This window comes from Camelus dromedarius, chromosome 35 (genome assembly GCF_036321535.1).
Source record: "Camelus dromedarius isolate mCamDro1 chromosome 35, mCamDro1.pat, whole genome shotgun sequence".
Taxonomy (NCBI): Eukaryota; Metazoa; Chordata; class Mammalia; order Artiodactyla; family Camelidae; genus Camelus; species Camelus dromedarius.
The window spans coordinates 16,823,830-16,850,028 of NC_087470.1; the positions used below are offsets into that span (position 1 = coordinate 16,823,830).

Below are 26,199 nucleotides of genomic sequence, written 5' to 3' on the forward strand. Positions count from 1 at the left end.
CCTGGGGGCTCCCCCTGCAGCTGTGCGGGGCCGCTGTTAGCAGCACGTCCCTGGGATTTCCTGGGCACAGCCCTCGACAGTTTGGCCCCTGTCCTGGGGCTGCGGCCGGCTCTTCACATGCTGTTTCACAGGCCAGCATCCAGATTGGAGACCGGGGTGGTCCCCGGGGGTGAGGGCAGGCGGTCGGGCTTCACTCCCTGTGACCTGTCCCCCACACGCTCTGCAAAGAGCCCCTCACCCAGGCCCTGCCCACTTTCCTAGAGCGCCAGCTTCAGGTCTGCTCACTTCCAGCGGGTGAAAACGCAGAATACGCTTCTGCCCTGAATCTCCTCGCGGGGGCCCCGGTGCTGCACTGTCCCCGGGACGCCCAGTGACGGGCTCACCCCCCTGTCCCCGACAGGCTCTTCTTCCGAAGGCACTACCCCGTGAGCAGCGTGATCTTCTGCGCGCTGGACCCCCAGGACAGGAAGTAAGGAGTGTGTGTGTGTCAGCCCCACGCCAAGCCCGCCGGGCCAGGGGCCTGAACCTCACTCTCCCTTTCTCTCTGACTTGCCAGGTGGATCACAGATGGCCCCTCCTCAAGGTACGTCGCCAGCAGTCTCCACAGCCTCTTAGTGGACGGTCGCCTCCGAAGCCGAATTCTTTCCCAGATGCCCAAAGAGGAAATGACCCCATAACGCCAACGGGTTGGAGTCTGGCTTTAAACAGAAATGAGTGTTCGCAGGCAGAAAGTGTCTGCAAAGGGTTAACTTTTCTGCTTGCTCTTTGAGCAGTATGTACATCCGCCCATAAGATACGGTACAGAGAGCATGGGGCGGTCAGCACAACGTTTCCAGCTTGGCCGCGGGACCTTGGACCCTCTAGAGCCGTCTGCGTCATTCCCCCAAACATGAATGCCACGGCGTCCAACCTCGGGGGTCCCCTTCCAGGATTCCGATTTCACACTCCTCGTTTGTCTGGGCATCTGATAAAGTGCCGGGCGCCTCCCCAGCCCCAGGTGGGGCGTGACCCCCAGCTCTGGCCCACAGGGTGGACGGCACTCCCCGCAGGGTGGACGGGGCCGCCCCAAGGGGGCCACTTGGCGCCATCGGACAGTCCCTCCCTTGGCGTGGAAGCCATTCAGCTTACACAAAAAGACTCCCCGTTTCCCTGAGAAGGAGGAGAAGGACCTTTGCCAAGGATTTGGATTCAGATAATGGTAGTTACTGTGTCAAGTCAGGGCTTGAGACACCCTGTTCAGATAAAGGCTTCAATTCTAAGGAAAATAGTTCGACCGTGCCTTCTCTCAGTGTCCTCTCCTGTGTGTAGCCTGTAACTCAGGAGCACGCGGCCTGAGAAGGGGGCCCTGCTGTGTTTTCACCCCCCATCCTCTGGCCCGGGTGTGGGAGGAGTGTGGGCATCAGGCGGAGCCCACCGGCATCCACACCATCTCAGGACCAGAGCTGGGGTGTTGGCACTCACGAGGTCTGTGAGGAGAGACCAGGCAGCCCCTTAGGAAGAGCCAGGTCCTCCCCTCCAAGACTCAGGCGAGGTGCTCAGGAGCCGTGCAGCGTCTGGAGGGCTGTGGCCAGGCCTGGGGCAGCCGCTGCAGTGCAAGTCCAAGCCCTGTCCCTCGGGCTCCTCCCCTGTGACACCTGGGCTCAGCCCCACCCCCACAGGGTCTGGGAGGTGGAGGTAGGCGGGGCAGGTGGCTGGCAGGCTGGCGCCTGGGATGATGCAGTGGCCGGGAGGGGGAGCAGAGGCTGGCACCCGATGGGACGAGGCCCGCTGCTCGCTGACCCGCGTTCCTTTTGCAGGGTCTTCGGTTTTGTGGCCCGGAAGCAGGGCAGTGCCACGGACAACGTGTGCCACCTGTTCGCGGAGCATGACCCCGAGCAGCCTGCTAGCGCCATCGTCAACTTCGTGTCCAAGGTCATGATCGGCTCCCCGAGGAAGATCTGAGCCTCGCGCCGGGAGACCCCAGAGGGGCTGGCTGTGCCCCCGACCTCCCTGGCCCAGGAGGGAAGGGGCCCCTCCAACTTACACACCAGAACAAGCCACCCCACGGCCCAGTGGCCTTCCCGGAAAGACACGTTTCTGCCGCCCAGGGCCCCGGCGGAGGAAGACGGGCGCCGGGTGGGCCCCCATACTTGCGCTCTTACGTCTGCGAGGGGAGGGGAGCCCAGCCTGCTCGGCAGTGGCCCGAGTGGCCGCTGTGCCTCGGGGTAGCCGTCTCGGGGGGGCTCCTGTCCAGCGGACACCCTGGTGCCTCTGTCTTCCCGCGATCACCACAGAGAGGCTGATTGGTGGGCCTGAAAAGCGGTGCACACCTAATGAAGGTTTGTGCAGGTCAGGCCCTCCGGATCACTGGGACGTGAACGAGGGGTCGGCGTGATGGGCGGCGAGGCCAGGAGGTCCCTGGGTCCCCGTGGAGGGGCTGCCTCCGCCTCCGCTCGCCTGGCTCTGAATGGCACGCTGGGCCGTGAGGGGAACGCCGTTTCCATAAAAGTTACGTTTTACTTCTGCCAAATTATTTATGGGAACAGTTTGCCAGTGCTGTGCAGTACTGGGGTCCAGTTACTGCTGCCTCCCCAGCTGGGTTCTCGGCGGAGCGTCTGCCCCGGGGCGGGTCACCGAGATTTGGAGGCTGTGGGTCCCCACTGGCGATGCTGTGGGCCGTGGCTGCTGCCCGCAGCCTTCCCGAATTCCTGACCATCCGCGTGTCCTTTCTGGGGAGGACGGTTCCAAGGGGTGAGATGGGCTTAGTTGTAGCCTCAGTCCCCGCGCCGCACCGTTGTCTTGGGGTGGAGACTGCCCTGAGGACCCTGCCCCGGGGACCTCTCGGCGGTCTTGTCCGTGCCTGTTGGCTCCTGCCCGGGTCCCGCGTTCCGGCAGGAGGATGAGACCGGACGAGTCTCGGTCCTTCCAGGGAGCTCTGACTCAGCTCTGCTGCGTGTCCGCGGCCGGATCAGGCGCGCTGTCTGCGCGGATGTGCGCACTGCAGTGCCGTGGTCCGTCCGCCCGTCGGGCAGTGGTCCAAGGTCCCGCGGATGCCGCGGAGCGAGAGACGGAGCTGGGCACCACCGTCACCTTCCTCGTCAACCGGGCGCTCGCCCCCGGGCTCTCCCTCGAACGAGGGCCTCCCGGGGGCCTCCGCATCCCCAGTCAAGCACCAGCCCTCAGGTCACCAGGAATCACCACAGCCAGCGGTCACCGCGCAGGGCTTTGGAAATGCGCTTTGTGGACTGTTTCAAAGTGGGCAGAGACAGCCTCGGCCGCAGCAGAGGTGGGATGGGCCGAACCGCAGTGGGCATCGAGCGTGTGCGCCTGCACGCGTGGGTGTGCGTGCCTGTGTGACTGTGTGCGCGCGAGTGTGTGAGAGCAGGCGCTGAGTCCACTGTGTAGCTCCTATTAATGCACCAAACGCAAGTGCCTCGTTTCTGTGCCAAATGTTTGCCTTGGTCTTCGTGGACCGCCTTCCCCGCCGCGTGCTGCGTGGCCGGTAAGAAGATTGTACCGGCATCTTCGGAGGCCCGACGCCTTGGTCCTCGGCAGTGGCGTGTCTGGCATTTCCGTTTTCCATCCTCAGCAGGAATTCAGCCCAGGGGGCAGCGGTGTGTGCTGCCCCCAAGACCTGCCCCCTCCTGAGATGCTCGAGCCCAAGTCTGACCTAAGGGCCGCAGGCAGGTGCCTCCTCCTTCTGACGAAGCAGGAGCGGGCAGGATTGAGAAGCACGAACCGCGAGTCAGAGACAGCCAGGCCTTCCCGGCCGAGCTTGTCCAGAGCATGCAAGCCACGGCGCTTGCTTTATAGACTGACCGGCCGCCGAGACGCGTGCTCTCAGCACCCAAGGGCGTCGGAACGCTTCCTGCCAGCAAACGGCTCCCTCGGAGGTGAGGGACCGAGGGGAGCCGATCCCTGGTTCCCGAGGAGCCGGTACGACAGTGTTACATACGCAGCCGCGAACTCTGCGCTCAGGCCTCGGGGAGCCCCGCCCCGGGGCCCGCGGGGAGGGAACGGCCCCCGGCACCCGGCCTCCGGGTGCCGGCGGGCACAGGGGCGCGCACGAGGCCCGCGCCCCGCAAGTGTCATAGCCAGCGTCCGTTGACCCGCGCGGTGTCCCTCCAGTGTTAACCTGTAATCTCCTTGAGTCACACCGCGCCTGAGGGCCCCCCCACTCCCGCGTCCTCCGTGTCCGACCTCACCGCGCCCCCTTACCTGCCCTGCCAAGTAGTGGGTGTTTCTACTTCCGCCTTGTAAAGAGTGAACCCAGTATGTAAATGAACGTTCCACGATAACCCTCTGTATAGCGCTCTGCTCTGCTCTTTAAATATCGCCTCTATTCAGAGTATAATAAAGTTATAAACTCGGTAAGCCTCGGGGAGGCAGGCGCTTGTTTGTGGTGTCGGATGGAAGCTTCCGGAAGGGTGTCCGCGGGTGTGGACGTGTGTGTGCACGCCTGGGTGTGCCCGCGTGTGTGTTTATTTGGGAGTTTTATTTGGGACTGTTTATGGGTCAGTAAATTCAGTTATACATTCGTGTGTGTTTTGCCTCCAGAAATACAGTCTCAGATTTCTGCCCAGTGACTTCAGAAAATTTTATTTGTAGGTTTTAAGTAGTGAATGATAGTAACTGGTATTGATCATGGGTTCTGCTATGTTTTAGGGTTTTTTTTTTTTTTTTTTTTTTTTTTTTTTGCTGCTACATTTTTGATGTTGGTATAAAGCTTGCTGTTCCAGTGGCTGTGGGGGAAAGGTCCCCACTTAGACCAGTGTCTGATGGGACTTCCCAGATGTCTGCTGAGTTGGTCGGTGACCCAGAATAGGAAAAGCCTGGTGGGTTCACCTAATCTTTCAACGGATGCTGGTGACAGTCTCAGCCAGCTCTCCTGGGTTAGCAAGGTTCACCCCACAGCGAGGCGGGGGCCCACTGTGCTGGCTTTCTGCCCGCTGGGGTCTGGGGCCGTCCTGAGCTTGACCTGCCTCCCCTGTTTGGTGAGGACACGGGACCCTGCTGCCTGCCCTCCCTCTGTGTTCTGGAGTCTGGAGCCGCTCTGTCCCCGCAGGAGGCCAGGTGACCGCTGGGCGTGCCTGGACCCGGTCTGCGAGGGTGGGCAGTCACTGGGCGGCCCAGGCCCGCCTGCCTCTCCCGGTGCAAGCTCTGCCACGGAGTGGACGCCATCCTCACCAGGCTCGGGCTGGGGGTGACCCTTCATATGGCTTAGAGCGGGCAGCTTCTGCTCCCGCTCAGGAGAGAAACAGAGCCTGGCCCATGGCAGCCGTGGACAGATGGCAGCTGACCCCACCGGCAAACCTCAGGTCCCCACCCACACTGCATGTCTGTGCTGGCATGGCCCCCTGGGCGCAGGCTCCGAGGACACTGTACTGGGGAGGGCGCCCTGCAGTGGGTGCCAATGCCAAGCATGGAAGGGAGGGCAGGTGGGGAAGGGGAGCTGAGTCTTCTCCACAGGAGGGTTCCACTGGGCCCTGGACCCTGGACCAGTGTCACAGCATGGCTCTGGGCCTACTGTCCTTACGGGCACACTTTCAAGGACGCAGTCTGGACTTGTCACAGTGGCTCCAGGCTGCACAGAGGACCATCGGAGACCCAGTGACCACAAGGCCTGTGGCAGGACCCCTGCCTCGTGGCAGAGTGTCATGCTCCCTGTTCATCACTGAGCCATCCACCCGTGATTCCCCCGGCCCCACCCACTCGGGTCTGGATCTCTCAAGGACAGCCGGTTGCTGGGGGGGAAACGTCGGGTCGGACCCTTTATCGTGGTTTTTCTGTCTGCTAGAGGTTTGTGTGTGGTTTCGTGTCCTGGGATGAGGGGCCCGTGGACCTGGGGGTCACATTTCAGAGAAGGGGTGATGCACCTGGGCTCAGAGCTGAACGGGAGTGTCCAGGTGGACCTGGGCTTCAAGGAAGGGACATTTCACGACATACCTGAACACACTGGAGCCTCGGGGCTGTTGAACAGATAAGAAAAATGATTCAAGAGCAAATGTCTTTAAAGTTCCCCAGGAATCAGAGGCCACGGTCCCAGCCTGGGCAGGGGCAGCAGTTCGGGTGGGGCGGGCTGTCCCTTGTGGGGATTCTGCCAACTGACCGAGCCCCTGCAGCTTGTCCCCAAGGATCTAAGACACCAGGGTGGTGCTGGGGGCTGTCACTCTCCCCCCCACCAAGACCCTGTCCGCCCCTCAGGCAGCCCAGCAGGGGCCAGTGGGAGACACAGCCCCAAGCTGTGGAAAGACCAGGGCAGCCGACCCATGTGGGAGCACAGCCCACGGCCGCCTGGGTCCTGGGGCTACACCTGCCCAGGGCAAGCCCTGTGGACACCTGACACTTAACTGGGACCCAGAGTCTTCTAACACAACAGCCAGATCCCCAGGATACAACAGAAAAGGACCTGCTGAACCAGGAGTCAGGGAGTTTACAGCCCAAATGAGAAAAGATGGGAGCTGAGGAAGCGGGTGCTGGGATTGCATGGCCGGGGAGGGGGGCATTTAAAACAACCGCAGAATCCATGCTTCAGTGAGCAAGTCTGAATCCTTTTCAGATGAATGGAAAAGCAAAAACAGAACCCCAGCACAGTCACAAAGTCACGGAAAAACCAAAGTATGGAACTAAAATGCAGAAAACAAACCAAAAACCCACTGGAAACTGTAGCAGAGTGGAGATGCTGGATGAACAAATCCATGGATGGATAAAATCCCTGGTCTGAACAACAGAGGCTTAAAAAAAAGTAAGGGGACCTGGGGACAATCATGTGAGTCACTGAGTTCCAGAAGGTGGGGAGAAGGGAGGGTTGAGGAGTATCTGGAGAAATGGCCCCAAACTCTCCAAATTCAGCCAAAGACAACCTGTAGATTCAAGGAGCTGAGTGAACCCCAAACAGAAAACCACAAAATCCATGCGAGATTCACCAGAATCAAACTTCCAACAAGTAGAGATGAAGGAAGAATCTGGGAAGCAGCCAGAAAGAAGCGACGGTTTCCGTGCACTGAGTGAAGGTGGGTTTCTCACATGAAAACACGGAAGCCAGAAGGAAATGACACATTTTTCGAGGCTGAAAGTAAAACAAATACCAGCTGTGAGGTCTCTGTCCAGTGAAACCGCCGTCAGGAATGAAGGGGCCATAAGGACATTCTCAGGTGAAGGGAACCTGCAAGAATCGTCTTCAGCTGGCCTGCTCTTAACAATCTGGCTAAAAGACGTTCTTCAAGCAGAAGGGAAACGGTGACGGGGAAACCTGGAGGGTCAGGAAGGAAGGAGGAAGGAGGGGGTACAGTGGACGCTGCTTTTCCTGGCGGGGATTATGAATCAGGCATGGCTGGCGATGGCAGCAAGAATTCCAGCTCCAGCCAGCACTCAAGCCTGGGACGTCTCAAAGTGAAGGAGGCAAGGGGACCTCAGTGGAGGTGGCACCTCCACACGTCAGCCCCAGCGCTGAGACCTGCTGACAACGACAAATGATTGTGTATGTTGTGAGATTCCCCTAAATGATTGAATTAGCGATTCATCCCAGCCAGCCGTTCCAGGGCCTGTGTCCTCCCGGTGGCTCGAGAGGCCATCCCTGCGCACTGCCCCCCAGGGAGCCAACTCCTGTGAATTGGTCCCCTCCCCCTGCACTGTGACCTCCATGGGGACAGGAAGGCTGTGGCGGAACTGATGCCCGGGTCTCCCAGGACTTGTGCGGGAGGCGGTGGGTGAGCGCTCGCGGGCAGCCCCGCCCCCTGGTGGTCAGTGTGGCTTCACCGCAGCAGGCGGAACGCCGCGGACCCGGCGGAGCGGGAAATAGAGACAGCTGCCTTCATGCTGGAGCGTGGATGCTGCCGCCCAGCTGCGTCCACCTGCAAATCTCGGCTCGCCGGCGTAGTCACCTTGTGCCTTTGACAAGCTACGCGACCAGGCCAGTCTTCTCCTTTATCAGATGGGAACACTGCTTACATGCTGTATCTTGAGGTCCTCTGTGCTCCCAGGAGCAGGCCGTGTGCGGGGCAGACACCGTCTCCTCCTGGCTCTGCGGGAGCAGCCTCTGCCCCGGGAGAGGACTGTGCCCCCAGGCTCAGAGGGCTGCAGCCCCGCCCGTATTTCTACCCTCTTGGCCACCACTGGGCTCAGTTTGCTCTGCAGGGTACCCGTGAGTGTGCTGTGCGCAAATGTGTATGCGTGTGTGCGTGTGTGTGTGTGTGTGTGTGCATCTGAGGCCTTGCACCCTCAAACCCCTGCTGGGTAGTGACTATGTGGGTCCCCGGCGACAGGCACCACGAAGCGTAAGGGCCTCCTGCTCCTCAGCGGCCCGCAGGCTCACCAGGGACCCCAGGGGTTCCCTGCTACTGGGCTGGGGTTTGGCGGGGTGTCAGAAAGGTTCGCAGAGCCCGCACCTCGCAACGACCAGGGGGCTGAAGGGTGAAGCCACATTAGCTTCGCTTTAGAGAAAGTGGGCAGTGCCTTTGAAGAAGCGGGTTAGAAGCTGCAAACTCACATCAGCTCCTGGGGTAGGCACACTGCTGCCCTGCCCGCGGGCGCGTTCCTGTGATGCTGTCGCCAGTGGGAGCGCAAGATCGTGGAAGGAAGGCTTGAGAGAGGAACACAAAATGGGAACTGTGGTTGTGCCAGAGTGGGTTTCCTTTTTTCTCAATTTTCAGAATTGGCCATGATGCTAAGATCTTTTATATGAGGGGAAACGTCTGCAGGTAAGTGCTTCCCGGCCGGGTCTGCGCAGGGGCCGGGTGGCCGGCAGGGGGAGCGCGCCATCTGGGACTCGTAAGGGGCGGAGGAGGTGGGGGGAGGGAATCTCCGCACAGGAGGCGGGGCCGGGGGGCGGGAGTGACCGCGGGGAGGGGCGGGGGTCCTCAGACAGCCCGGAGGGGTGACCGCGGGGTGGGCGGGGTCTGCGCAGGAGGCGGGGCCTAGAGGCAAGGGCAAGGGGGACACAGCGGAGAGGGGCGCGGTCCCCGCGCAGGAAGTGGGGCCTGGGGAGGGAGTCTGCGTGTTGGACGCTGGGTCGGTGGGGGAAAACCGCGGGGAGGGCGGGGGTCCGCAGACCGCCCTTGGGGCCTGGGGGCGGGGGTCTGTGCGTGGGACTCGAGTCAGGCGCGGAGGAAGTCGCCCGGCCCTGCAGGGTCTGTTGGCCTGGGCCAGGGGCTCCCGCAGGGTCCCCAGGGCTGGGGAGGCGGGATGCGCTGGGGAGGGAGAGGTGTGTATCCGGGATAGAGGGGGCCCCAGGGGCTAGCCCGAACCCCGCGGGAACCCACCCGAGGCGGGGAGGGGGCAGGGTCCTCCGGGGGGCGTCCTCGGGCCGTACACGTGGCAGCGCTTTGCACGACCGCCCGGTAAGGACACCACCCCCCGCGGTCCTGGGGGGCGCGGACCCCTCCTGCCGGGCTCCTCCCCAGCGCTAGGAAGAAGAGGGACCGGAGTTTAAGAAGAGAACCGTGAGGGAGCGCCCTGAGCGCGGGGACCGCGTGGCTGTGACGCTGTAGGGCGTTCGCTGCGCCGGGAGGCCTCCTCTTTGGCGGAGGTCGCTTTTTGGGACCCGCAGCTGAGCTTTCTGGGCACAGAGGCCGGATGCGGGTTGAATGTCAAGCAGCCAGCAGAGTTCCTGGCATTTCTGAGCATCGGGATGGAGGGGAAAAAGGAGGGGAGCAGGGAGGGGGGAGGGATGAAGGAGGGAGGGGGGAGGGATGAAGGGGGAGGGGGAGGGCCCACCTGCCCTTTCAGAGCATCCAGTGTCGCACGTTCCAGATGTCCTGAGACAGTGGCCTTTTCCACGCTAAGGACGGGCCACCATGGGTTTGCGAGTTTTGTATCAGGCACCACCAAGTCCCCGAAAGGTTGAAACAAGCAGCCTTCCCACGGGTCTCAGAGCTGCGAGTCTGCGATCAAGGTGTCCGCAGGGTTGGTTTCTCCCCAGGCTTCCTCCCGAGGCTCGCGGAGGGCTGCCCTCTCTGTGTGCATCTCTGCTGTCGCCCTTCTTATAAGGGTGCCAGCCCCACCCGTGCGATCTCACATAACCTTAGTCACCTCCTTAGAGGCCCTGTATCCAAGTACAGTCCCACTGGGGGCTCGGATTTCTCCCTATGAATTTAGGGGGCATCCAGCAGTGGGGTGCCTGCTGACCTGAGAAAAGCCCAGTGTCCTCGCAGTGGGAGGGAGGGGAGGCTTCCGAGTGGAAGGAAGCTGGAGAGGTGGGACAGCCCAGAGCCCACCTGCAGGGCACGGGGACTCCCCAGGGAGTGGTACCCAATGGCTGGTAACAGTCAGCGGGGGGCCCCAGGGTCTCTGTGGGGCCAGAGCACCGTGTGCACCTGCCAGGCAGCGGCCAGAGGCAGCCTGCGCTATGTCTTCACGTGGCTGCAGGAGCCATCTCCTCACCATTGTCAACTGGAGCAAGGACCGTGGTTCCCCAGCAGCTTTTCAGGGACTTTGCCCAACGTCCTGAGGCCTTGTGGGAAACCAGGCCTCTCCTCCCTTCCTTTTTTGTAAACAAAGAAATTGCCAGCATGGAAACTGCATCTCCCTTGTCCTTCCTCAAAGGGCGATGATAACCTGGGTCATCCATCATTTTTATTTCCGAAGGATGGACGCGCCTGCTCCAGTGGCCCTGGAACTTTCCTCCCCCTCAGCCGTTGGCTCTGGCCTCTCCCGATGTTTATTTCAACCTCACGATTAAAGAAAAATGTTAAGTGTGCAACAGCTCTTTTCCAAATGCTGGAAAGATCTGGAACCAGGCAGCCCCTTGGGAAAAGCTTCGAAAAGGGGAAAAAAAAAAACAACCCCACGTTTACAAATAACACACTTGGAAATAACAGATCGTCTCGGTTTGGGACACATGCAACTTTCCTAGACTCTTTTTTTTTTAACGAGGATCTTCTGAAAATCAACAGAAAGAGGTCAACCGTAATAACAATTTCAGAATAACCATTAGAAACCAAACAAAGAAAAACATCTGGAGATGATAAGTAGGAAGCTGTGACAATCTGTATAAGGGTCATTTCCTAAAAGTGACTGAGCAGGTACAGAAGTGCAACCGCAGAGCTCTCCCGTGTCCTCACAGGTGCCCAATTAACAGAATTTTAGTGCAGGATTTTAGAGGGAGATTCGTTGCCTGTTATGGCTGCATCGTTTCATTAAACTGCGACAGCCCAGGAAGACCGGGTGTTCTAGCCTTGCTGATAGGGAAGTGCAGGAATTCCCCCGAATCGCAGGGGTGGTGGGTCTGAGACGGGAAGGGGGCAGGGCACAGCCATTCAAGGCGTCAAACTGATGGAAGATTCAACCCCCAGGAGGCATTGGGGCTCAAGGTGGTGGGAGATTTGCCGTCTAGGAGACCTTGAGCTTCATTATACGCCCACTGTAATATATCAGCATGGTGATTAACACGCCCACAGGCACCATGGCAGTCCCGAGGCTAGCCACAGAAGGTCAAAGAATGGGAAAAGGCCAACTTCCTGGGAATCCCAGCCCCTGCCCCAAGCTAGTTACACTGGTCCTTCTACTTCTTTGCATATGAAGCCACCAAGCCCATAAAAATGGGCAACACTGCCCCTCACGGCCTCTGTCTCTGTTTGGAGACGGCCGGCACGCTGTCTATGGAGTGTGCACCTACTTTTACTCTAACCTGAGCCCCCAACTCCCACACCTCGTGGCCTTTCTCTTGCCTTTCGATGCATCTCTCTGAATAAATCTACCTTTACTCAATGGTGGCTCGCTCCTGAGTTCTTTCCTGAGCAAAGCCAAGGACCCACACTTGGGGGGGCACGTCCCAGGGGCTCCACCGAGACCAGGGACATGGCCCCCCTCATGCCCCACCTCCATTTTTCCTGCATCAGGTCCACAGCTCTTTAGAATCCGTCTCTCTTGGCTGCCAAGCAGGTGTCTCCCAGCTGTCCTGCCCTGGCGGGCCAGGCCCTACCAAGCAGGTCACGTGCTGAGGGGGTACCTTTGGGCTCTGTGACTCATGAAAGGGGGCACTTGGGGGCTGGTGACGCTCCTCCCTGGGGGCCTGGGAGGCAGTCTGTTGTGACGGGAAACGTGTAAATGAGACACAGGCAAGGAGGCTGAGCCGTTTCCCACAGTCCTCCACGCATCCCTCTGTCTCTTCTATCCCAGGGTATTAGCTTTTCCAGGGGAGAGGGCAGAGGAGCGGTAATTCAGCCCTTCACCATCAAAATGCCCACACGCACGTCCCAGCCCAGCCAGGAAAGACTGCTCAGATGCCTTCAGTCTGACAAACCCAAGACAGACCCTGGTGGCCTTGTAACCAGAGCACCCCTCTCCGGAATTGCTGTGGGTGGGACGGCCCTCACGTGGTCAGACACCAGCATCCCCGTGGCAGCTCACCCAGGTCTCCTCCAAGCGGCCACTCCCTTGGGGAAACCTGTGTCTCAAGAAATGGCTTCGTGCTGATGGCTGTCGTGGAACCAAAGGGCGTGAGGTGCCGGGGCAGAGCAGAGGACGCCACGGACAGCATGTCCTCAGGTTGTCCCCAGGTCTGTCAGCGGATGGGGGAAGGAGGGGTGGTGGGGGCACGGGGCCCTGAGCGATTTTCATTTCAGCGCTCAAGGAATGTGACCTCACAGGGTTGGGGATTTGGAGAAACACAATAACTGATGCTGGGGGGTTAGAAATAGGAAAGAAAGACAGACATCTTATCCTCTGTGTGCACAATTCTGACTCAGAAGCCTCACCCTCATTGCGCCCCAGGGGACAATTTTTTGTGGGGAGGGAGCAGCCCTCGTAATCAAAGCTGATGGCATCAGAGCTGCAGCAAAAGCACAGGGCAGAGCACAGAAAGCTGTCTGCAACACGTCCCAGCGGGAGCTCTCCCGAGCTCCCCCCTCCTGCCTGTGGTTTTGCCCTCTTGCACCATCTGTCTCTCCGAGGCCTCAGCACCTCTCCCCAGCAACACTTACAGGCCGTTCGATCTTAGCAGCAGCCACTCTGCTTGGCCACAAATATACCTCGATGCTTTCAGAGTCCCATGAGAAAAGTGGCTGACCTGGGGGTTCCAGGGATGACTCACCCTGGGGTGTGGATAAGCACCGAGGACCAGTGAAATCGCAGGGGTTGAGGAGAGCCACGGGGTGGGGGAGGAGAGGGAGGGACAGGAATGGAAGACAATGCCCACTGGTCCAGAAATACAAAACTTCTGAAAGTATGCATTAATAATGAACTTAAATTTTTTTTTAACTTTGGTTTTTAAATTTTTTTGGGGGGGTTGTTTTTGAGGGAGAAGTAATTAAGTTTATTTCTTTATTTTAATAGAGGCAGTGGGGATTGACCCAGGACCTCATGCATGCTAGGCCTGTGTCCAACCCACCTCGAATTTCTGAAATGGCAGCATATCTCCTGGTCTCCTTAGAAAAGGCTGGAAGGGGTGACTTTCCAAACACCATGAACAGGAACGTCTTGGGATCGCCTGCTGGGGGTGACGCGTCCCGCACCCGCCTACGGGACCTGACGCCGGGCTTGGAGACTGCTGCGAATTTAGCCCTGTGCTCACAGAATTGCCGTCAGACTGAGTCCGCAGAGTGTGTCCTCCGTGACTTTGCCTTTGGCAGTTGTTCTGGGCAGAGTCTTGTCCACCCCTCCTCCAAGTTTATACGTCAAAGTCGTAACCTCCCGGACCTCAGCATGTGATGGTTTTTGGAGGCAGGGTCCTTCAAGAGGTAACTAAGGGGAAGTGGACCCTGAATCCCACGGGACTGGTGTCCTTGTAAGCACAGGAGCTCAGGACAGGGGGAGACCCTGTGAGGACGCGGGGAGGAGTCGGCATCTGCAGCCGAGGAGAGAGGCCGTGGGAGACACCAGCCCTGCTGTGCCGGCACCTCTCGGACTGCAGCCTCCCGGGCACGAAGGCACACAGCCCTCTGTGGCGTTTCTTACAGCAGCCCAGCAAACTCGCACAGCAGCATAAGGTTGTTAAGAGCCCTCGGGGAGAGGTCTGCTTTTAAAAGCGAGTGCCCCTAAAACCCAGTCCCTCTGCCCAGTGTATGATTAAGCCCTCTGCCCAAACCTCACACCCTTTCTTTCCCTGAACCCGTTCCCCGAAAGACTGAGGGGCGTCAAAGAAAAGGGGGTGGAAACCACATACAGGGCCCTGGGGCCCTGCCCTTTGATGTGAGAGGCTTTTGCCTCAGTTTTCCAAGCCTCCCCTGAGTCTCAAATGTCTGCTTAACAGTGAATGACTAGGAAGTGAGAAGATGCAGAAACAAAGACTATTTGTTGGGAAGGAAACTGGTAATTCAGACTATAATCTGGCCACACAGCCGAGTCACCAAACCCCCAGTTCCCTGAAGATACAGATAAAGGTCTGGCCCACAGCCCCAAGGTGTTTCTGCAGGAAGCAGACCCCCGACCAGAGGGAAACTGCTGGCCACAGGCACGTGTAGCCCGGACCACTTGAAGCCAGAAGGCTGGCTGGTGATGCTTGAGACTGGACCTCGGTGCCAACCTGAGAACTGCGGCCGAGCTGATCACGCCCGCTGCAGCCCCTCCCCTCCCCTGGCCCTCATAACCCCTTCCCTGGACCCAGTCGGGGAGTCGGGGTGCCCCTCCCTGCTGGGCGTCTGCGGCACACGCTGCCCTTTCCTGCACCGCAACCCGGGTCAGGAGATGGGCTTCCCTGTGCGCGGGCACGGTGACGCTTGGATGGGGCTGGGGGGGGTGACGAGAGGTCACGGGGAATCAAGGGGATTCCTCGCCTTGTGGCTGTTTATACAGGTTGGAAGAGGAGGGAGGGGACCTCTTCCTGGAGCTCGGCCCCACCTGCTCTCTCTCTTTCACCAAATAGGACATTCTTGGCACGTCCTTTGTACCCTCAGCTCCTTGTGAGGGGTCCAGTCTGAGTCCCAACCAGAGCGTCTTGAAGGCTCCAGGAAGTGGCCTCGACGTCGGTCCAGGGGCCTCTGTGTCTGACACTCACAGGCTCGGCAAGCTCTTCAGGGCTGGGGAGGGTCTCGGGTCAACCACGTCTGCACGAGTCCTGGGGTCATCGTGGCCACAGCCTCACTCGCCCAGTTGCCCTCCCAGGACTGGATGAGAGGACGCAACTCGCAGTGAGGCCACCCCCGGGAACCTCCCGCAGGCTCCCCGCCTCCCCTGTGGGGCCTGCCACGCCCTGCCCCCCATCCCGGGCAGTGAACGTGGATGGATGGGAGTTCAGGCCTCAGCTCCTTCCTCGGGGACTCAGACCAGAGGACACCCGTGTCAGCAAGAATGCAATCTTGCTGGTTCAGGATCACCTCTGCGTGGCCAAGACCTGGAACGTTCTGGAAAAGAGATGCCCACGCTGAGGGCTCTGGAAGGGGTAGGCCTTTTGGAGGAGACGGTGGGGCAGGCAGGACTTTCAAGCAGGGACCTCGGATCCGTGGGGCTCAGGGTTTCCGGGCAGGCACGTTATCCGGGCAAATGCTGTGGAGGTGCTGGTGCAGGAACAGCCGAGTTTGGCATCCTCCCGGAACCCCCCTGAGAAACGCTGCCTCAGCCAGGCTACCTCCGTCGTGGTCTCTTCGCCGGCGGGTTTCAAAGCCATGCTTTGCCTATTCCCAGGGGATGTAAATCTGTGACTTTAGAAGAACACAAAGTATAAAAGACAGAGCAAATTTAAGGTGAAAAAATACAGAAAACAAACGCAGCTCCTGCCGCCGCTCGCACCCTGCCGAGGGTCCGAGTGGAGACCCAGCTGCACGGGAAACAGGCGGACGGCTGGCCTGTGAGAATAAAGGGAAGAAAGAAATGCTAAGAGAGGAACGAAAGCATCGTTGAAGCAAGAAGGCTTTAAAAATTGAGTCCCTGAAAAGAAGACTCTAAAACACAGATAAAAAGTAAGAAGTGTTCGAACAACAAATTAAAATAAGAATCAGCTATGCAAACAGGTCCACAGAAGAAGGAAATAGCGAAACAGAAAACGGGCCCAGGAAGCCATCATGAAGGGGAACGTCGACCAGGAGGCTGCGGAGAAGGGAAGACGCCCGTGGGGGCTTGAAAAGGAGCTAAATGGGCAGAAAACAAGTATGAACGGAGGCGGGTGAACACGGACAGACCACGGGTCTGCGACTCTCTTCTTTCACAGTCAAAGAAAAACGGGGCAAAGAGGAAACCCAGCAGACCTGAAGGCTGGGACGGTGGGTGGTGGGAACGCAGAAGGAGAGCCCTGAAAACCAGCATGAGCAGAGGCGTGGGATCTCCGGGACAAGGCAGGGTCACGAGGGCGTCAGCGTTTTGCAAACAGAGTAAATATATCCTCCAAGATTAGGAAACAAAAACAAACAAATTGGAAGGAAAAAAAAAAAACCCAGAGTTGAAAGCCAGCAAGTGTGGGTGGTGGGGCTGTCCTGGGCTTGTCCCTGAGTGGGGACGGCAGGGCGGGGGGCCCGGGGCAGGGCTGGACCCCCCTGAACCAGCCTTGCCCGGGCCTCTCCGGGCCCTGACACTCGGTGAGTGCCGGTGCTTGTCGGGGAGGGTCATCTAGAGCAGAGGAACACTTTCCGCCGTGTTGCTCTGTCCTCCGAGTCTGGGAGCGGTGACGGTGACGTCTCCGCGTCAGCCTGGCCAGGCCGGCGGGCTCAGTTACTGGCTCCGGCTCCCGTCTAGGTGTTGCTGGAAAGGGCTTTCTCCACGTGATTGACATCGCCAATCAACTGATGTTGACATAAACAAATGACCCTTCATAATGCGGGGGGCGGGGGATGCTTCATCCATTCAGTTTGAAGGGCTTCAGAGCAGAGCCCGAAGGTTCCCGGAGAAGGCTGTCTACCCTGAGGCTTCAAGGTGGAAACTTGCCTCCGCTCCGATGCTCATCTGAACGGGCAGCTCCTGCCATCAATCAGTGAACCAGCCCCTTCAAATAAATCTCCCTCTCTGCAGGCATGGCCCCAGCTCCGTTTCCCCAGAGACCCCGGCTGCCGCAAGGATTCTTGTCTGCATTTTCTGTGTCAAGGGAGCGAGGCTGACGCGGGTCCTGGTTCCGGGCACGTGTGCGGAGGGGCCTGGTCCAGCCCCGGTTCGGCCACTTCTTCCCTCTGGGTGAGCTGGGAGAGGCGGCGCTCCTGGCTCTCGGGGCATCTGTGAGGATGAGAAGTCCACGTTCCGGGCCCCGCAGACTCACCTGTGTGCTCCCGGTCCCGCCCTCTAGCAGCTGCCCCCGGCCACTCTGGGGGATTGAGAGCCACGGCTCCACGTGTCTGTCTTCCGGTCTACGGGACCCTTCGGGGACTTAAGAAGGATCCAGCCGGAGGACGCTTGGGTGGTTCTCCCTTAAGAGGGGGTGAAGCCAGACTCCCTGGGGGACAGGCAACGGCGAGGGGCTTCACAGTCCCGGACACGCCCCGCCCCCACTCCCCGGCTCTGCAGAGACGCCCGTGGCGTGTGCCACCGCGCAGAGGGACTCTGGGATGGTGGCGGTGCGTCCAGTTGGGCCTTCCCTCACCCTGCCTGGGCAGCAGGCTGCTGTGGAGGGAGGAGCTGACTTTGAACAAGGACTTCTGAAGACACCTGAGCACCAGGGACAAGCCACCCCCACCGGGAAGCCTGAGAGCCCTGGGCGTGGTCTTCCGCCGTCCTGTGGGAGCCCCAAGGGGGAGCTGCTGGGTGACACGGATGGTGTTGCCGGAACCCTTTAGGGTAACGGCATGAAGCCCGCCCTGGAAGCCCTCCTGGCCCCGGTCGCCGATGCGGGGTGTGGAATTCACTTCTTCCCCTCCAGCCTCCCGAGAGTGTGGACCATCTCTCTGAACCCGCAACGTTGACCAGGGGTCTGTTGATGGATGCAAGTAAAGCCAGCTTCCAAAGGCACTCAGTTTGGGGGCCAGATGGCCAGACTAGGGGCTGGTAGATCCTTCCAAAATTTGGGAGCAAAGCTGGAGCAAACCCAAGCCAGGGGCCTGGAGAGGCAGCCGGGCACTCTGGGCCAGACTAGCCGCCAAGTGCACGGCCCCGGCTCCAGTGGGAGGGCCACCAGGCGCATGAGCTGAAGGAGGAAGGAAGTGGCCCGGCGTCTGCCGCCCACCTTTCCGGGCAGGTGAGTGTGTGGTGCAGGAGTGTGGGGGCTGAATTCAAGGCGGAGGCTGCAGGCACACGGGAGCTGGATGCTGTGTGTTGAGGTTCTCAGGGCAAAGCCTCATGGAGAATCTGGAGGCTGGAATCTGCCACAGCCCTGAGTGCCAAGATGTTTTTTTTAGAATGTTTTAATTTTTAAAAATCTAGTTGTGTGGCTACTAAATCAACATAATTACCACTCAGAAATACTTCTTTCCCTTCCAAGTGACTGTTAAATGAAGGCCACTCTCTAAGCCAAATAGTTAAGTTGCAAAATATGTGAAAAGCAGGATTTGTTCTGAAACCCAAACCGCAAATTAAAACGATAAGGAAAGAAATGTTAGAGAAATGTTTGACAAGGATGCTCGAGTCAGCTGTGACCGAGCCAAATAAAGATTTAACTCCTCGATGTTTGCGGCAGAGAGGCCTAATGCTCCCTTGTGTTCTGTCTTCCAGCCTTGCCGGGCACGGGAAGAGCGACCTCGGCTCCTTGACAGGTGCCTGCGATGGCCGCTAGCCAGTCTGGGAGCAGAATTACAGGTGTCGCCTGGGGCTGCCGCTGTCAGGGCTCTTGCTTGCTGTGATGCCCGCGGCAGCAATGACGCCCGTGGAAGCCCCGTGCTGAGGTGGCCGACTGCCTGGGAGCCACTGCCTGGAAGGTGGCTGCGCAGACCCACAGGACACTTCCATGTGTGTGACTGGCCAGTTTGGGCTCTGTTAAGTCAAGGAGGTAGCGGGCTTATTTGTTACCAAGCACAAACCCCCCTGTCCTGACTATCCAGCATTTGTTGAAACATCAGGGGCGTGTGTAACCATCTTCATAGCTAATTCATTGAAACCCGTTCTGTTTGCTTTCCTTGCTTTTCACCTCCTCTTTAGCGACTAAGCTCCTCACTAACAAGACACTCAGGACCCCTGTGCTCTGGCCCTGGCCGAGTTTTCCTTCCATCACGCCCAGCGCTCCCCAGGCCCAGACGGCCAGGCACCCGCTCCTCCCGTACACATTCTGCTGGTCCGCCTTTGTGAACAGCCCCTGTGGACTTACTCCTGCGCCTCCACACGCTCGCTCGTGCTCAGCTGACTGTCAGTACGAGTGGACGCTACAGTCTCGACAGTGTCTCCTGAAGCAATATTCCACCTTCGAAGCCAAGTTCAAACGCCTGCTCTCTTTTGATGTGGTGGGGTGTGAAATCCCAGCATATCCTTGCAACAGTTTTGGGACACTTTTGGGAAAGGAACTCCGTCCGGTAGGTGAGACCGGTAAGGTGGCTGAATAATTACGGGCCATGGACCCTTCACGAGGAGGAAGGAAGGCATAAATGAGATTAGACGTGGGGGTCTGAATGCCGGTAGGATGAATCCTGGGTCATTCAAAGGTGACTTGTTTCATCAGCCTTTTGGCCGGCACCCTGGTGTTTTCAGCCAGTGGAATGGGCTCGGACAGGACAGCTGGGGGCCACCAGGGTGGGGCTGGTTTGGAAGGAGGCTGGTGTCAGGAACTGTGTGTTCAGCCAGACAGTGGCCCCTGCAGGCAGGCGACTGCAGGATGGGTGAACACAGGGCCTGAGGTCCAGGGCAGAACATTAACTCAGCTGGTGAGAAACTCCCGGGATCTTACCCCAGAAAGTCATGGTGAAGGTCACTGTTTTATAAATGTCACAACTGCCCACATTTTTTTTTTTTAAAAGCCCCGGCTTCGGCCCTTCTCCTAGAATCTCACAGCAGCCTTGAGGGCCACTCCTGCCTGTCTAGACTGTTATGGAGGGTTTTCCACCTGCCCGGCTGCCGGGGCACCTGTCTGCTGTGAGGACCCCCAGGGCCCAGGGGGGCCGTACACTCCTCTCCTGCCTGTAACTGCGCCAGCCCCTCTCACGGGAAGGTTCTGCTCATTTCTCACCGGCAGATTCTCGCTCCCACTTACCACCACCCTCGTGGAGTCTGCCCCAGCCCAGCTGCTCCCTCGTGTGTCCCCTGGAGCACTGAACACGGCCCGTGACCGCTGCACTCTCCAAGTACGTCGGCGTTTATGTGTCTTTTCTAATAAAACGTAGGTCGCATTTATGCAGACCGTGCTTTGCGGCAGCCACAGCGCTAAGCACTTCGCACGCATGATTTTACACTGGACGTGCTGGACCCCCTGCCTGGCCCCGGACGTCCCAAACTGCCATTCCTGCCCCGAGGTGCGGGACGTGCTCGTGTCTGAAGGGAGGGGCGCTGGCTGTGTCCCTGCGTGGGTACTGAGGTCCCCCAGGATGTGAGCAGAGCTGGCCCCCAGCCCTCCCGCAGCGCCCGGGGGGTGATGAGGACAACTGCCCACCGCGAGGGTGGGCGGGGACAGCCGGAGGCCGGAGCTTCTAGGCGCTTCTCTTCCTGCAGGTAGAAAGGCAAGGACATTTCACAACCTGCAGAAAGAAACCAGCTTTCTCAGCAATTGGTAGTTCAACCGACCTGCGGGAGGGAGGGCCACAGTGTGCACGATTGCTTCAGATGCTTTGTTCCTTGGGGTTTGGGTTAAAAATGCAATTTGTTTAATTTAGGGCCTTTTAGGGATTTTCCAAGGTTAAAACCATGTAATCTACTCTTTATTTGTCCCTCTTAAAAGTCACTTAAGTTAGACAGAGAAAGACAAATATCATTTGGAATCTTAAAAAAATAGATACAAATTCTGTTTATTAACCCAGAGCAGACTCACGGGCAGAGAAAACAGACTGTGGTCACCAAGGTGGAAAGGAGGGAGGGATAAATCAGGAGTTTGGGGTTAACAGATGTACCTACTATATACAAAACAGATAAACAGCAGGGACCCACTGTTCAGCACAGGGAGCTATATTCATTTTCTTGCAATAACATAGAGTGGAAAAGAATCTGAAGACAAAATACAGATGTATGTCTACGTAGAGCTGAGCCACTCCGCTGTCCTCCTGAACCCAACGTGGTAAATCAACTACACTTCTGTGAAAAATTTTTTTAAAAAAAGTTATTTAATAAAATCTTAGAGAAGAGACTTGGGAACATAATACAGTGTGGCCCCTTAAGGCGAATATATATTTTCTACACCCCAGGTAGATAATTTCCAGGAGAAGCATGGCTGTGATAACCACGTTTTGTTACCAAGGGGGTTGCCTGTGCTGTTCATGGAAATAGCTCCCTCACGGATGGGAATTACTGAGCTTGGTCCCCAAAGTGACACTGGGGAACTTCTTCAGCTCTTAACTGACTTTCAGTCCCTGCTTCGCCGACCCCAGCAGTCCCGCGAGCACCACCGTCGTGGTGGGTGTGGGGGGAGCCGTGCCCGCCCTTCCTCCAGGGTCACAGCTGCCCTTTGCGGCGGGAGAAAAAGGGAGGAAGTTAGAAAGTGTCCCGTTGCTGGCTTCACCGCAAGCTTCTAACACCTGAAGGGTGCCTGAAGGGCGAGGAGCCTCTTCCGCCCCGTCTCCGAGTCCGTGGCCACAGTTGGCCGTGGTCGGAGTTCTCTGTCAGCTTCAGGTTTCCTAGGTACACAGACCGAACCTTCCCTAACCTGACCTCTGTGGGAGACGCTCTTCACTGGAGCTTCTGGAATGGTCTCCTGGAAATCTTATGTCCAGGGGTCCAGCCAGTTGTCTCCTCTGGACACTACCCTGGCCTCTCCAGCCCCCAGACCGTTCCTCATACCAGGGGATGACCCCTTTGTGGTCTCTGCACATGGAAGCGCCCGCTTCTCAACTGCTCTGGACGAAAGTCCTGGAGCCAGCTGGAAATTCTCAGCTTCTGTGAGCGCCCCCTGCAGCTCTAACATGGGTCCACGTAGCCTCCCCAAAGGAGTGCATGGCGGGGCAGACAGCACGTAGGCGGACGTGTCACCTACAGGCTGGGCCTTACAAAGGAACTCAGTTGTCGATTTTTACTTATTTATTTTTTATTGTTTTTTAAAAATTTTTTATTGAAGTGTAGTTGATTTACAATGTTCCTTTCAAGTGGACATGAGAACAATTCAGTCATACATTTACATACATAATATTTTTTAAATGCCATGTTACTCCACACCTTAGGCACGTTTGATTAAAAATCTAAGTTAATAAAATCATGCATTTGCCCTTAAAAAATACAAGTTAAGTTTCACTTGCAGTGATGGAACTTAGTAACTCAGATGAGTTCTTGTGGACAAAATATAAGAAACACTTTACCAAAGGTGTTGGGAGGGGGTGGTTAATAACACACCAAGGCAGAAAGGAGGTGAGGAAGGCCAGCCAGAATTAGGGATGACTTTCCCATAGGTGTCTGTCAATTCCAGAACAGCTGGGGAGGGCCCAGGAGCCTGAACCACAGCTGGGCACCCCAACATCTGGGCTGCAGGGGTGAGGGCACACTTGAGGGGGTCCAGTCCTGCCCGAGACAGAACCCCTCCCTGAATCAACCCCTCATTGGAGTGGAAGTGTCTGCAGATGGTCAAGGGCGCTGGCCACCAGCTCGAAGTACAGGCAGAGAGGGTCTGGGAAAAAGAATATTAATATTATGTAATTTTTCATACACGATGTCATTCATTCGATTGAAAACAGCCAGAGAGTTGAGTGTGGAGTGGAAATATTGTGATCTGGGAACAAAAGACAGAGCCTGAAAGAGAACGGAAACAACGGGGTCCTGATATACTGACTTAGAAATCACCGTGTTCATACGCCCAAGAAAACAAAAAGCAAGACTGAGAACAGGAGAGTTAAGGGAAGTGGACATTCTGTAATGTCACGAGTCCACAAAGGAAGGGAAGAGCTCAAAAGGCGGGCTTAGCACCCAGCTAGATGCAGTTGGAGCCAAAAAGGGTGACCAGGCGGAGAAAAGGGCATAGACGTCTGGGACACATGACCAAGGTCTCGCCTGCGGCCGGCGGCACTCGCACAGCAGGAGGGAGCAGCAGGGAGACACTGCCTAGAAGGCGGTCTGAAGTCGCAGGGCCCTGAGCTGTGTGTGTCTGTGAGAATAAACTGCACACTGGATGGAAGGGGTAACTTACTGGAAGCTACAGTTTACCGAGATCCATTCTGGGAGTAACGAATTCTTTAACAGACCCATTTCCACAGGAAAAATTATCAGGGAATTTCTCACACCAAACCATCAGGTCCAGAGAGTTCCCCGGGGGATTTTAATCAAAATTTTAGAATCCAGATCAAAACTTCTAAGTTCTTTTTGTGAAGCACGTATAGTCATGATATTTAAACCTGATACAAATAAAATTAAAGAAAAAGAAATTTACAAGCCACTATTAATTTTAAATAACAACGCAGAAGCCCTAGATAAAATACTAGCAAATGGATTCCAGCATCACTTTAGGAAGAAGTAAGAATTCTCCAAGACCAAGTGGTTTCAGACGATCGTGAAAGGATGCTTCGCTATTAAGAGACTTACCAATATCACTCATTTTATTAATTTTCTAAGGAAAAGAATCATCTGATTCTCTCCTTAAATGATGAAAACCTCTTTGATAAATGTCTAACACCACTTTCTAACAAAGACTACTGAAAAAGGTAACTTGTAGCTAAGCAGATAGATAAAAATCCTTGAGAATAAAGTTAAGAAGAAATCCTCGAAACCTAGATGGAGAAGATTGAGAAACGCTCCTGCAAGACACCGAAGTGGACGCCTGAAAACCGCAGACGACCCGGTACTTCGTGTGAAGCCTAACGTGGTGAAGGGGGCAATTCTCTCGCTGATTCATAAACTTAACACATTCCCAAGAGACATACCAACAAGCCGGCTCCCCCTAGACCTAGGCAGCTGACACTGAAGTTCTCATGGAGAAACAGCAAAAAGGAGAAGAAAAGAAGAAAAAGCCGGAAAGAAGAAGAAGGGTGAGTGGCTGGGACTCCAGCCAACATCGCTCCAAAGCCAGGGAGTGCAAAAGCCTGGTGCCGGCAGGCGCGGGCAAGGACGGAAACATGTCCCTAAGGACAGCCACCCAGAGGTGACAAGGGCTGCAAGTCCCGTCTCCGGGCAGCGGTGGACGGCTTGCAAGTGAGCCTGGGTCAGCTGTTAGGAAGAGAGGAAATTATACCCATCTTCCACTCTAACCACCCAAGAAAACCCCAAAGGATCAGAGATAGTGACATGATTGTATGTATGGAAGCATACAATCAAATACGTGTGAAAACCTTCAAAACCTCGGTGGACAGAAGGACTTTCCATGATACCTTAATCCAGAGGCAGCAACACGGGATCGATTCATTTGACGACTTACAAAGGAAAATGTGTGCGTGGCAGAAAACACCAAGAATAATCTTAAGTCAGTGTTCGCCAAGTCTGTTACAGATAAGGGAACTGGTACCCCTGATATATAAAGAATATTTTAAAAGAATGTGAAGTTTTTTTATTCAGAAACAGCTTTTATCATGTTAAGATAGCCCTTAATGATCTGGCAATTATCCACGTGCAGGAGAGTCCAGAACACAGATTTATGGCGGTGTTGGCCTCGTCCCGATGACGGACTGGTGAACTACACACAGAACATGGTTCCCTCACGGGTGGAGACACAGAGGCTGCGGACTTGCAGGAGCTCCCCCCTGCCTGTCTCCCTGCGTCCGTCCGCCAGGCCCGCGGGCAGGTGTAAAGACGGACACACGTCAAGCTTTTGATGTTAACTAGTTAACAACAGTTCGGATGCTCCGTGGATGAAGTTTAACGTCTTCATTAATTCGGTCAGAAGACAGTCCATCAAAAATGCATCAACTTTTGACATTTTGGACGTACATTTGGGTAAATATATTTGGACAAAACATTCAGAAAAATTTGGAATTATTATTATTATTACTTTCTAAAAGTCCTATAAAATGGCTAAAGGAGATATAAAGACTTGAAAACCTTGACGAGGCACGTGTTGGCGCGTCTCTGGGGAAACGGGCGCCACTCTGTCGCTGGTGGGAAATCTACGTGGCGTGACCCCTGGGGACACGAGGTTCCGAAATACGCCTGTATTCACCCCTCGAGCCAGCATCTCCATGCCAAGACTTTCCCTAAAGACACACCTCTAACAACACAAGAACACCCAGGCACAGGGTTGCTTATGAGCATTGTCTGTAATTGCAAAATACTGGAAATTACCAGAATGTCCAAGTATAGAAGAATGACTAGGAAAAAATTTGGTCCCTACACAAAAAGAGAAATTTAAAATAATAAGAAATATCTGAATGAACGTTTTGGGGTCGGTGCTGAGCGGCGCTGTTTACTGAAATAGGCAGACTGTCAAAGAGCACAGCGTGTGCTCCCCATTGCAGAGAAAGAAGGGGAAATAATAAAAATATACATGTATCCGACAATTTGGGCAAAACCAAAACGGAAAAGCACTGGAAGGCTAACCCAGAAAACAAGGAAATTGCTTCTAAAGTGGGTGCAACCAAGGGCGGTGCAGGGGCGGAGGGAGGAGTTAATTTTCTGGTTGAGTCTTGAAGGGTTTTGACCTTGAGAAACATACGAGTGCCCACACCCAAAAAATAACATCGAATCAACCATCGAGAGGGGAAAAAACTAAACCTGAAAGCAAGTGGAAAGAAACGGACGTACGTCCACGTCACACCCACAGGGAAGGGGAGGAATCAGATGGAAGGACTTGAACTTGATAACCCGGCTGTGAGAGCGCAGCCTTCGGAACGAGGAACCGCATTCGCGGTGAATGTCTGCGTTCTTCCAGTCCCTCGCTATTACACGTGGAAGCAGTTTCACTTTTCTTCTTCTCGGAAGATGTCCCTGCAGGAAGACCTCACAGATGCCAGGATGGAGTTAAGTTGTGAGCATCGTGGACCTTCGTGCAACCCTGGTGGCTTTGAAAGCCTCTCCACAGGAGGCTGTTTGTAGGGACAGGCCCCAGGGACGCTGGCTCCCTGCTACTCAGTGCCACCGCCTCACGTGACCATACTAATTACGCATCAACACAGCCCCTACCCATTCCCCCACCGCCGGGGTCGCACCTCCACCCCAGCCCATCACCTGCCTGCCCGGCTCCACCACACCTGGCCTGAGCCAGGTGAGCCCAGGAGGGGAACCTGAACGAGCCTCCTCTCCCCTCTCCCTACCCCCACCCCTGCAGGGGTTGGGGGGTGTGGCTCTGGGAAGGGCCCGCTGCTCACAGACTGTGCCGGGAGCTGGGGGCTCTCTGCTGGACGCTTTCTGTCCTCTGGGGGCACTGGCTGAGCTGGTCTGGCTGCTGGCCTC

General features: G+C 56.6%; 1 protein-coding gene across 12 annotated transcripts in view; it reads left to right on the forward strand.

The window, feature by feature from the left end:
• Positions 1–4,353, forward strand: part of TNS3 (tensin 3) — a 150,864-nt gene extending 146,511 nt beyond the window's left edge. For all 12 annotated transcript variants that reach the window (XM_064482387.1, XM_064482388.1, XM_064482392.1 and 9 more), the window contains 3 exons: positions 401–469; positions 557–583; positions 1,797–4,353. In XM_064482387.1, the coding sequence (XP_064338457.1) occupies positions 401–469; positions 557–583; positions 1,797–1,941 (241 nt within the window). In that variant the 3' untranslated portion in view covers positions 1,942–4,353. The remainder of the gene's footprint in view (positions 1–400; positions 470–556; positions 584–1,796) is intronic.
• Positions 4,354–26,199: the final 21,846 nt, after the last annotated feature.